The sequence below is a fragment of the Acomys russatus genome, chromosome 5 (assembly GCF_903995435.1).
Source record: "Acomys russatus chromosome 5, mAcoRus1.1, whole genome shotgun sequence".
NCBI classification, from domain to species: domain Eukaryota; kingdom Metazoa; phylum Chordata; class Mammalia; order Rodentia; family Muridae; genus Acomys; species Acomys russatus.
In genome coordinates, this window is record NC_067141.1 from 3,859,121 (window position 1) to 3,871,848 (window position 12,728).

General features: G+C 47.5%; 1 protein-coding gene across 1 annotated transcript in view; it reads right to left on the reverse strand.

Moving 5' to 3' along the window:
- Arhgap17 (Rho GTPase activating protein 17) overlaps window positions 1-12,728 on the reverse strand; it is an 86,274-nt gene that overhangs the window by 21,843 nt on the left and 51,703 nt on the right. The window contains exons 8-13 of the mRNA XM_051145192.1: window positions 11,981-12,049; window positions 11,743-11,824; window positions 6,102-6,229; window positions 4,822-4,933; window positions 4,409-4,490; window positions 2,622-2,702 (exon numbers count right to left, since the gene is read on the reverse strand). Coding sequence (XP_051001149.1) covers window positions 2,622-2,702; window positions 4,409-4,490; window positions 4,822-4,933; window positions 6,102-6,229; window positions 11,743-11,824; window positions 11,981-12,049 — 554 coding nt within the window. The remainder of the gene's footprint in view (window positions 1-2,621; window positions 2,703-4,408; window positions 4,491-4,821; window positions 4,934-6,101; window positions 6,230-11,742; window positions 11,825-11,980; window positions 12,050-12,728) is intronic.

The window sequence follows — 12,728 nt, forward strand, 5'->3', positions numbered from 1 at the left end:
TTGTACTTGGCAGAGGTGGCTCAGGTGCTTACTACAGGCTGTTACTGAACTGGGACTCAGCTCAGGTGGAATGCTGCGCACACTTCTCATGCATGGCATTCACGAGAGACTACTGAAGCCTTGAAAGGAAAAAACATCATCACACTGACTTAACCTTACCTATTCTAATTTATTTTTCTTTTATAATCTATTTACTTTACCCCTATATTAATTACACTGTGATTAATATTGTGCTCAATATATGCTTAATAAAAAGGTGGAGTTTTTAAAAAGATTTATTTCTCTATTTTATGTATAACTAGTGTTCTGTTCTCATGCACATCAAAAGAGGAAATCAGATTCCATTACAGAGGGTTGTGAGCCACCAGGTGGTTGCTGAGAACTGAACTCAGGACCTCTGGAAGAATAGCTAGTGCTCTTAACCACTGAACCATCTCTCCAGCCGAAAAAGGTAGTTTTTAAAAAAAAGGAAACAGGCGGAGTATGCCTTTAATCTCGGCACTCAGGGAGGCAGAGGCAGGTGGATCTCTGTGAATTCAAGGCCAGCCTAGTCTACAGAGTGAGTTCCAGGACAGCCAAAGGCTACACAGAGAAACCCTGTCTCAAAAAAAATACAAAAAGCAACAAAACCAAAACCAAAAAAACCGAACCAAAAACCCTAAATAAACAAACAAATAAAAAGGAAACTGTATTTGAAAATCCTCATTTTAACTATGAAAATATCCAACTTATTATATAGACATAAGCTGTTACATGTTAAGTTTATAAAATTGAAACATTATGAACAACTAAGCTATCTATCAACAAGAAACTAGTTAGGTAAATTATAGTCTATCTTGGTCTATGGTAAAGTAGTACACAACCACAAAAATCATGCAGTGATACTGAAAATTCTCTAAGATGTATTAAACAAAGATATGGAACAAAGCAGGCAAAGGAGAGACTGGCACATACAATACACACTATCATTCAGGCTGAGAGCAGAAAGCGGGCTCAGGGGAAGATGGACGCATGAAGGGGGTAGATACAATGTGTTACATACACAGATAAAATTCTCAAATAAGAAAAATATTTTAAAAGTGAACAGTGAGAGAAAAAATATATGTATAAATACATGTACTGCACGGAGAGGGAGGGGAAGGAGGAGGGAGGGGGAGAGGGGGAGAGGGGGAGGGGGAGGGGGGAGGGGGGGAGGGGGGAGGGGGAGAACAGGCAGTGAAGACACTGCAGATACTGCATCCCAGAAGAACTAGGTGGCTGAGACAAGAGAGTTCTCAATGTGTATCTTTTGAGCTTGGAGCCATTAGATTGTCCTTCATTAATGAAAAAACTTTCAGTAAGCATTAGTAAAAGCTAGAGAAAAGAAGCAAACCAAAAGACCCAATCAGAGCACACTAAGTTCTGTAACGGAGTTCTCAGCACATCACTCTGACCGAGTCTACTATCTGCTGTCCTGAGCCAGGCCGGGTTCATCTAATCAAGTAACATTTCACACAAATCACTCGGAAAGTAGATTTCAAACGAATCTCTTTTAAAAAGTGTCTGATTTTAAGAGTTTATTTTTACATTTTACTTACATTTATTACATGTACATGTAAATATACATTTATTACATATATTAGAGAGAAACAGGAGTGGGGAGAGGAAGAGGACAGAGAGACATGTTGCAGCAGTCAGTTCTCTCCCAGGAACTCAGCTCAGCCTGTCAGGCTCAGCAGCAAGGGCCTCTGCTCCCTGGGCCACCATGCTGGATCCTTTGCTGGGTATTAACTGACAATTCCCTGAGCTACCTTTCCTCTACGCCTCTTCCAAGCTACAGAAATCCAAAAAGAGAAATCCCAGAAGTGTGTCCCGTGGGAAGTTTTCTTAGGAACACATTATTTAATAACATAACGAAACACACTGTACAGTGACTTATTTGGGTACCATTTTCTATCAATGGGCACAGAAACAGTAACTACTGATTAACTGCATTTACATACAGGACAGCCTGGACTCCAAATACAACCTGCAGCCACCGCAGCTTTTCACAGCAGTGTTTTTGCTAACTGCAGTGTCAAAGCGATCAGACCACCTACACATCACCATTGCCTACATACTAGTGCAGAGCAATGCATGCACACCCATCCCATGCCAGCAGCTCCATATTACTCTGCAAAGCCTCCTAAGTGTGCCAAGTGTGCTTGAGTTAGGGTCATCTTGGAAGAAACCAACCCCCTTGGGGTCACTGAAGTTCATTTATAGAATCATATACACTGTGATGGCTAATTTGATGTCAACTTGATACACATGGGAAGAGGGACCCTCAACTCAGAAAGCACATCTGTCGGACTGGCCTGTGGGCGTCCGTGGCGCCTTTTCCTGATTAATGATTGATGTGGGAGGCCCACCCTACTGCAGATAGTGCCATCTCTGGCAGGGCTGCCCAGCATGTGTAAGACAGATAGGCAGTAAGCCTGGGAGCAAGCCTGAATATAAGTGTCTTCCTGAGTCTCTGCCTCTCATGCCTCCAGGTTCCTGCCATGGCTTTCCTCGATGACGGTCTGCAGGTTGTGAACCAAGTGAACCCTTCCCCACATGTTGTTTATTGCAGCAGCAGAAAAGCAAACTCAAACACATACCTAAAGTTAACAAAATTTTGTGGCGGCAACTTCTGACATGTTGTCCATAAATATTGAAGTTTTTTGTCTTGATCCTGCACACTAGGAAAGAAATATGCACAAGAATTTATAAAAGCACATGTTATTAACACATGTACTAATGTGCTATTATAGCTCAGATCTGAAGTGTCTCTCAAAGGCCCCCGTGCTTAAGGCTTGGTCCTCAGTTTGTGCTCTCAGGAGATGCTCTCCGAGGCAGGGCCGAGTTGGAGGAGCCCGGTCCCTACCTGCTTCTCTACATCTCAGGATGAGGCAGACTCACTTCTACCACCATAATGCATGGCACAGACACAAGCCTAAAGCAACAGGAACTGAACCTCTGACTCCAGGAACCACAGTGAGTCCGCCCTCCTTACAGCTAACTGCCATGGATTTCTCACAGCAGAAAGCTAATGCACACTCTTTATCAACAGTGAAGCTTGTCTGTTCTGGAAGATGGCACTGATGTGGGAAATAAACAGGCCTGGGGTCTGAGCCCAGTTCCACATTACTGGGCTGGGAACAGGTACTCCATCTCACCAGGCTTTGCAAAGCAGGGGCAGATGTTGATTCTCCTGGATGACCTCCAGGCTAGAGGCAGAGCCCAGTGAGATCACTGTGCCCAAGCTTGGCACGAGAGACACAACTGAAAATTCTGTCAGGAATGTGTACATTAGTTAGGAGCACCACAAAGCCTAACTTTACTTAGCGTAAAGGCAGCCGGCTCACAGATGAGCTGCAAAGCTCCCAGGAGCCCTTAAGGAAGACTCTAGGAATCTAAAGGAGAGTTGAGGTGAGGAGGCTACCCAATACAGGAAACCCCACTGATGCTGACTCGGATTCATGTAACTCACTCCCAGGACAGACTGAGAACTTGTCCTTGAGCTTAAAAGCTCAGCGCCTGCCAGGGAGAAAGCCTCTCAGTCCACAGTGACTGCAGAGCCCTGAGAAGCAGCACAGTGATCCCCACAAAGGGCTCTATCTAATCAGGACAAGCTCCTAAGAACGTGACAGAGTGAGCTAACGGGGAGGGGCACAAGTGGAGGCAACTAAGAGAGAAAGTGAAAAGGTAGCAAGGAGGGCGTCGGGCTGGCCAAGAACCCAAGAGCATCTGAAATATGCTGTCTTGTTACTGGGCAGGTTGCAATTTGGGGATGGGGAGTGAGGGACAAGATCAGACAATGGGTGGAGCCTTTGGGCAGACAGGTCTCCATCTGGATGCCAGCTGTGACAATTGCTTGGCCCAAGCTCCTTCCCAAGCCCCAGTTCCTGTATCTGTACAATGAAGGTGAGAGGAACGTGTTCTGGATGCTCGATGCTTGTTAAGGGTGGCGGGGGGGGGGGGGGGGGGTAGGAAGTAAGCTTAGCTTACTGTGTAGCACACAGTGGACACTGGGAAAACACTATTACCGCAAGTAAGGCTCCCTCCCGTCCTATCTATGAACAGCTGAGCCTGCGTGCAGCAGCACAGACACTTACCCTATAATGAATGCCCCAAATGCAGAACTGTTTTTACTATGGAGGGGTTTGAGACCAGCCAATTCATTTGTGTGGGTGAAGCCGCATCAGTTCAAACAAAAGCATAATCCATGCGCTTTCTATGCTAACATACTGAGCATGTTCGCTCTGGACGCAGGCAGAAAGGGGCGTAAGTACACATGCTATTTCAGTGTCCTATTACGATTCCTAAGAGGACAGTGGCTTACAAATGGGGCACAGTATTACACCGTTGGTTTGAACTTTTAAAACTCTGAGCACTTGAAACTTACCTTGCAACTTGTGTCCACTCTTCATACAGACTGAAAGTCATTAAGGGCTCAGGCAATTCCCGCAAATAGGACTTCAGAGCACCTGAAACCATGAACACACAGACTATGCAGTGGGGCCACAAGCTGCATTGATCTGCAAAGGAAAGGTTCTCACGTCTAGTCTTAGATGCTGCACATAACAAATCATTTGGCAGTAGCATTTAAGAGAGTGAAATTCAGGGCCTTGCAAGAATACACCGAGAGAGCAATGGAAAATGAAATTAGCTTTAAGGTAATTCTATTAGTATACATAATTTCTCCAGGCACACGTAGGTCATGAGTGTAAGAGAAAGATTTCTTTCAGCTGGTGATCTGAGCTAGGACCTGTTTGCCGCTGAGGACAGCTAGGTTTGCAGACAGTGCTTGGAGCTCACCTGCCACAGCATGGGGGTCTGAGTAGAATTCATCCAGGTGGGATGTGGAGCAGTCTAGAGCAGCTTTCAACTTCTTTAACTTGGAGGCCCCAGCCCCAATCCGAAAAAGGCCCTAAAGACAAGAATAAGCCAAGAGCATCCAGTCAGAGCAGAGTCTCGCCCTGGGGAGCGTGAGCTTGCTTGTGAGAGCCACAGTGCTCATCTCACACCATTCCAAAGAACGAAGAGCACTGCGTGCGCCTAGGACACGGTGACAGGCAGAGCGCAGACCTTCTTCATGCTAGTCCTCACCTACGGGAAAGCTTTTTTATTTCACAGCACTGACTACTGACGACTACGTATTTCATAAAGTTACTAGAAAAACAAAAACAAAACCCTGACATCTCAGGGAAAGCAGACCAGATTGTGCGTCACTTTCACTGACCTAAATGGGAACACAGAGAGAGCCAACCAAGAGAGGCAGGTGTATAAAGGGCAGTGGGCCAGCATTTAGGAGACCCAGGCGTAAGCAGTAAGTCAGCAGGCTTCTCAACACTTGAGACACCCAGTGAGCCTTCACTGGAACGAGGAGGCCGTGGTGGTAGGTGTCGGTGACTATCAAAAGTGCCGCTGCTCTCCTGGAAAGCAAAAGCAGGCCCAACTGAGAAGCATGGGGCGGGGCCTGTAAAGGGTGAGGCCAGGCACCTGAAGCCAGCACGGGAGTTTTTGGGAAGTTCTTGATCAGTGCCTAGGTTCTATCCTGGAAACTGGCTGGGTTGTTCACCTGCAGCACCTCCGTTCTTCTCTATGCACGAGACCTTAACAAGAGATTCTTTAAAGGACAAAGACTTGCATTTTGGACCTAGCTCTGCCCTGGCATGAACTCTGTGCATGCTACCTCTATGCAAGGAGTAAGAGCTGCCCTGCTTGGGTCACGCAGGTGTTTTTGGTATGGGGCTTATAAAATACAATACATAAATATACCCACTAAAACCACTGCACAGCACACAATGCAGGATGCTCTTGCCACCAGAGCATTGTCCCAAATCATAAACAGAGCTTGAAAGGAATGAAACAGGACGGTGAGAGGTCAGAGTACACCGCAGGCAGGACATGTGCACACTGTCTTGTGAGGCCCCACTTTATTTATTGAATAAAGGTCCATAGACTCATGGGAAAATGTGGGTCTTGGGGACAAAGCCACTGGTCTATGCCTCCGTAGTGGCTGTTAAATAAAAGTGTGTGAGGGAGGTGGTCTGGACAGAGGAGGGGTCAAATGGCTTAGCAGGTGTGCCCCTTACCTCCTCCTTCATGCCGGTCTCCAATAACAACATGACGCATGCTTCAATGGGCAGAGCAATTTCACGCCCACTCCTCTTCAGGTGCTCCTCCAGGGGCGTCCCGAAGGCTGGCTTCTCTGCCCATTTATCTAGAGCATGAACAGTTGGTAAGACCTGTGGCCACCTCGTGACTCCCTGGACATTTTCTTTCCACAGCACCAAAGGACTCCCTAGCAGACTGGCTGAGGCTCAAGGAGAGGAGAAATATCCAGACATCTGGTGAACTTTTGTCATGTGTCAGTCAGGAGAATGAATCAATGGGGACAGAGCTCTGAGCATGCCACCTGGCATGACTGGCCCAGGGGAGATACTGACGGTGGCCTTGGACCTGCACTACATGCTATCAACACATGTGGAGCCAGGGGCCTTGCACTGAGATGCAGGCCACATCTGAGCACTGTCTTTGCTGAAAAGAAATAGAGGACAAGAAAGACCCCATCACATGAAGCAGGACAGTCCTTGGCATCCCAAACAGGGCTGACATCCTTGTTATACAAGGCCAAAAAAGGTCAAGGTGAACACAAAGCAGGTGCCATGCTGTGATGAGCTATGCTGTCCACCAGTCTATAATCAGCTTAAAAAACCCTAAGTGGAAAAAGCAGCAATGTATGTGGTTCCAAGTAACTTAGGCTGAAGGCTGTGCTGATGACGGCAACAGTGTTTTATGATTTTGGGGTTACAGTCCCTGTTTCACACACACACACAGATCTGAGGCGGCTCAGCAGAAGCGTGTACAATAAAGCAGCCAGAAGAGTTCAGAACAGAGATGAGAGTGTGAGGTGCTTGGCTAGTCTGGCTGGTGGACACTGTGGAGGTCTGCAGACACCAGAGAAGTAGACAGAAACCAAAGAAGGAGCCAACACATGACCCTGCTCAGCTAAGGCAGAGTGGTGCCACCCCTGCCACCGCCCTGCTATTGGAGAGCTAGATCTAGACAGGGCTGTCCAGTGACACTTCCCTCCCTGTGTGGGATGGGGTACCTTACACCCATACAGAGAGAGAGGCAGAAAACCAAAATGCCACAGATCCACCAGCCTAAAAAATGATGACAACTTTAAATGACAGCAAGAGGACGTGAGAGAAAGGGGTGGGGTCAGAAGGCAGCAGACAGAAACACAGACCATGGCACCTGCCACTCTCACTTCCTCATCTTTGGCCCTGGGCCCAATTTTCTAACTTCCTAACAGGAAAAATGTCCTTAGGACCTGTCCTGTCCCACAAAACAGAAGTCTGTGACAATTCTCTTGAAGGCTAGATCCTACCTAGACTGCTCTGTCCCTTTTACCTAAAACAACGGTGGTCAAGCAAGCTCAAAATGGCCAAGTGACCATTCTCTTAGCGGATAGAGAGGCATTTGAGTTTTGCACCTGTAATCATCTCTATGACATGTCCAACCCTGAGATGCTGATATCAAACGGAAGATAGACATAAGTTGGGAGGAAGGAGTCCAACATCCTACCCAAATCCTGTTTCCTGTTTGTGTAGTCTATTTGTAAAACCATGGTCACAGCCCTCACACTAAAACAATCTCAAATTTTAAAATAGTGAAATGTCTTGACAGTCATGAGTTCAGTCATAGACCCCGAATAATCTCAAAAGGAGGTAGATGTGAGCGACCAAGAAAACTACAGCAGCATTTTGGTGGTTGTGTCTCCTGCCAGTCAGAATGCCCGGTAGTGAGACACCCTTGAGGCTGCACGTGGGTGGAGCTCACTAGGAGGCTGGGACATTTCCCTGCACACAGGCTCCAATGGAGGGTCTGAATCTCGGTCCGCTGTGGACTTGTCCAGAGGGAGATCCAGTCCACGCTGATGTGGGATGAGAAAAGGCCCATCTTTCCTCATAAATAGGCACCTACCTCATAAACATTTATGAACACTTTAAAACCAATGACACAGGGTCTACTGCGCTGCCTCCAGCCTTTGGGGCAGCCCACTGCAACTTCTCTTTGGAGTGCTTGTCCTGCTAAATAAGTCTCTACTTAAGCTTTTTGTGTCTCTCCACTTGCCTCCAAGAGGACAAGAACCGAGACCCCGTAACACTGAGTGATGGCCATACGCCAGTCCTCTCCTGGAGTGTCCTAGTAAACACCAAGCAGGTATGGCTTAGCACCCACTCTGGATGGATAACAGCAGAAGAAAAAAATGAGGACTTGTGGCCTAGACCCAATTCCAAAGGCAAATTCCGGTTCAAGAGCTGGCCTTCAAACAACAGGCCTACTACGTGTCAAGTACTGCAGCAGGCACACAAAACTCTTTTTTTTTCACACAAAACTCTTTTTTTTTTCACACAAAACTCTTAAGGACTACCCACTTTCAGAGTAAGAGCAAGTGGACTGTGAAGGACACACAACACACACACACACACACACACACACACACACACACACACACACACACACACACGCTAAGATGTGGCCATCAATGGTATAGACAAGGCTGGCAAACACAGCTGTTGGAGGTGAGAGGTCGGACAGGTCTGTGGGCCAGGCTGGAGAGCCTGTGGCTGCAGCCACTCTGAGAGATGGATGGAGGTCTCCACTGGGGAAAGTACGCTCTCTTGAGATCTTTGAAATGTCCAAGAGAAGCCAGAGGTCGGGATTGTTAAAAAGTGTCTGGCTTTTCAAGGGTGGCAACTCATTTTTAAAATTAACTTGAATGAGCTATGGTGGTTTGCGACTTCTGGTGTAGACCATCAATGTGACAGCAATTCAGAGATAAGAAGGCTCCTCAAGGGGACTGAGGGAGGCAGAGACTCCTAGGCATTAAGAAGCAGACAAGCATATGTGAGGGAGCTGGCTGGGAACAGCACTGAGACACAGAAATGAGAGTGCAGGGGCTGGTGGGACAGAAAGAGGTGGAGCTCAGTGCTACCTACCCGGAACCCAGCCACAGGTATGCAAGAGGACAGAGTGATAGCTCCCAGGCTTCACAGCTAAAGTGTGAAGAGAGGCAGTAATGGCAGAGAAGGACGGAAAGACAGCTGGGTGCTGTGTGGGGTCTGTCAATGCAAGGAGCGCAGATCCTGGGCAACTAACTGATGCTTGTACTATGGTACAGTCTATGTGTGTATGTGTGTGTGTGTGTGTGGAGGGGGAGTCAAGATGAAGGATTTCCGGCTGGAGAGATGGCTCAGAGGTTAAGAGCACTGGCTGCTCTTCTAGAGGTCCTGGGTTCAATTCTCAGCAACCACATGGTGGCTCATAACCATCTATAATGTGATCTAATGTCCTCTTCTGGCCCGCAGGTGTACATGTAGGCAGAACACTGTATACATAATAAATAAATCTTTAACAAAAAAGATGAAGGATTTCTAGAGAACAGGGATGCGGGGGTGAGGGAGGGAGAGAAGGAGAAGTGTGAGAACGGACCTCAGGAAAGGCTGGCTGCTGGGTGGGACCCCAATAGTGAGGGAAGAAGGTGTCAGCCAATAGCGTTGCCCTGGGCTGTGTCTAATAGCAAGTTTTGGAGAAGACCCCACTCCTTGGGAAATTTTAATTTCCTTTAATAGTTGAGTGGGCACAGAAGCCAAACTACAAGGGTTAAGGACAAGAAGGGAGACAGCAAGGTGAAAATTCATTCAGAATCGCATAGAAAATGGAGGAAGCCAAAATCAAATGGGCATTGAGCTCAAGACAGAAGGAGCCTGAATAAAAACTAGCTGACCAAAGGAGGATATTGGAATCCCCCAGACAGGGGGGACAGGAGGATCCCATCACATGACATTTTCCTCTGTGATACGCTGAATTTTTCTGAGAGAAGGCTACTGAAGAAAAGACCGGGCTAAAAGAAAGATAGATACAAAGACAGGTGGATGGAGGTGAGGGGGTCAGATTGCAGCCAGAGGAAGTGACCTGAGAAAGACAGAGCACGCCTCCTTCATAGCTACGGTCCTGACACTCCGGCTTCTCTCCCATCCTACACTCCTCTCTGCTCCCATGACTTTCTGTTTAGGTCACTGAGGAAGAAGACGGAATGGGGATGACTGAGAAATATAATCTTCTTGCTTATGTTAATATTCAACATTTCCCAACAGAGCTCTCACCATTCAAAGACTAGAATGACGCCTCCATCTTGTACAAACACATGCTCTCCATGCTCTACACTTGACAGCAATTGTCTGCCCCTTGGAAAGATGACCACTTGCTGCGAGACTCAGTGTACCATCCAGGAACCGGAAACTGGGTGATTTAGGAAACAGGGGCAGCCTGCCCACAAAGAATGGCCAAGTAATGAGACACACCTCCCTGCACCTGCGACTGCTCAAGGCCCTACGCGCTTAGCCAGGCCCAGGGAGCTCTAACTCTACAGTGCGAAGCATCCAGGCACTCTGCAGGGCTTCCTGAAACTTACGGGGAGACACGGTGTTCTCTAGGGGGCCAGCTACCCACACACTTGTGAGTACATCTGCCCACCTTGCCCAGTCACACGCTTGCCACACTCAGCACCTGGCCAGATCCTCTTGCAGGGAATTGTAAGCTCTGAAAGTCAGCACTACGCACCAAAAAATCTACAGAGTCTGCTCTCTGTAACTGTGGGAAACAGAGGCAACAAATGCAGACCAACAGTATTCGAAAAGGCTGTGGGCACAGAGTGCTTGCCTCGTATGTATGAAACCTTGCATTCCCCTCAGTACTGCAAGGGAAAGAGGGAAAGAAAAGAAAGAAAAAGAAACTGGAAATGGATGACTTGGACTGAATGTGTAGAGACCTTTATTTTCTTGTTATTATTTCCCAAACAATGCAGGATAACAACTATTTTTATGTAGCACTTAAGTTATTATATTAGACACTGTAAGTCATCTAGATATTGAAATATATGGGGCGTGTGTGGAGGGTGCTTGCAAACACCATGCTACTTTGTGTAAGGGCCTCGGGAGTGTGGGGCTTGTTCTGCAGAGCCAACCCCCTCCTGGATGCCAAGAGATAAATGCAGTATAACCCAAAGATGACAGATAATTTCTGCCTCAGCAACTTCAGCTCACATCTGCTGATAACTGTTCTGATGGTAAAACAGAAAGGAGTAATAGCAAGAAGTAGGGTTGGCAGAGGTTTTAATATCCAGCTTAAAACTAAACACCAGGGGAACATCAACACACCGGTGGACAAAAGGGCTGTGCGCTTCTGCGGAGCACAGAAAGCGTGGGAGCTAAGAGCAGGCCCAACACAGAAGGCTGGAGAGAGGCCGCCTTGGCCTCTCTCGCAATCTGATCACCGTGACGGATGCGGCATCAAGGGCTGGCTTGTCAAGTGGTCCCTTGCTAAGTCTGGGGTACTTTCTCTAGAACAGATGGATGCTCCCTAGGGAACAAAAACTGAGTAGAAAAAATAATCAGAAGGCAGAGGTTTTCAAACCCGTGGAAGAAGTAGAGAGGCCGTTTTCTCTTGAATGGAAGGTGTTGGAAGTGCAACGCTCTGTTAGTGTGTTAATTTGGGTTTGGAAGAAATTAGAGAATACAGCAAGAAAGATGAAATTGTGCTGGGACATGCTAGGCGGAGAGGCTTCGTCCCAAGGAAAGGCATGCAAAGGAGCCAGGGTGAAGAGAAAAAAGGCAGAGGGGGCAGCGCGAGAGGAGGCGTCAGCGGACACGCAGGTTACATTACCTTGATGGGCGCGCATTTCGGGAAGGGCCTTTTCTAAGACTGCTAATGCTTTTCTATGGTAATCTGCTTGGGCTTCTAATAACTGAGAACAGACCCACATTCAAAAACAAAAAGAACGTTAGCACTGGATGGACACAGACACAATGGTTGAGCAAAACTGAAAATGAACTATTTCAAAAAAGCTTAAATGATTCAATTTGTATGACATGTCAACATTCGGTCATGAGAAGGCGCTTACCGTCACAAAGAACTTGCCGTACTCCCCTTCTTTGGCCATGAAGTTGTACATGTCTGCTGCGAGTTGATCCTGGGGAGAAGATGCGTCATTAACATCAGTGAAAGAAGCTGGTACCTGACAACAGCCTCTGGGATTTCTAAGATCAAACGAAAGGGACGAAAGCAGCCGCAGGTGTAACGCCTAGTGACTGAGTCACAACTGTACGTGGAAACACAGAAAGAACGTTCTACAGTGAGATGGCACAGTGGATAGAGCGCCGGCCGCACAAATATGAGGACCCGAGTACAGCTGGGTGCTATGTAAGCATCTGCAACTCCAGCGCTCCTGCAGCAAGATGGTGGCTCAGGCAGGGGAATCTCTGGAAGCTCGTGGGCCAACTAGCTTTGGGCACACAGTGGTAAACAAAAGAACCTGCCTCAGACAAAAGGCAAAGGCCAACCAACGCCCACGGGTGTCCTCTCACCTCCTCACACACACACCCCAAAAAGGAAGAGGATATCCGAGTGTAAGGGTTAGTGTTAATTGCCGACACGACAGGATCTGGAACCCTGTAAGAGACAGGCGTCCAAGCACCACCAACCCACCCACCCCATGAAACAATATTCACCCTGTATGAACGCCTGTGAAGGATTCTGTTAACTAGGTGGAGGTGGGAGGCAGCATGCCCTGGGTTGGGTCATGGACGACATAAGAAAGATCAGCTAGGCAATGACATTCATCGTTTTCTGCATCCTAATTGAGGATGTGT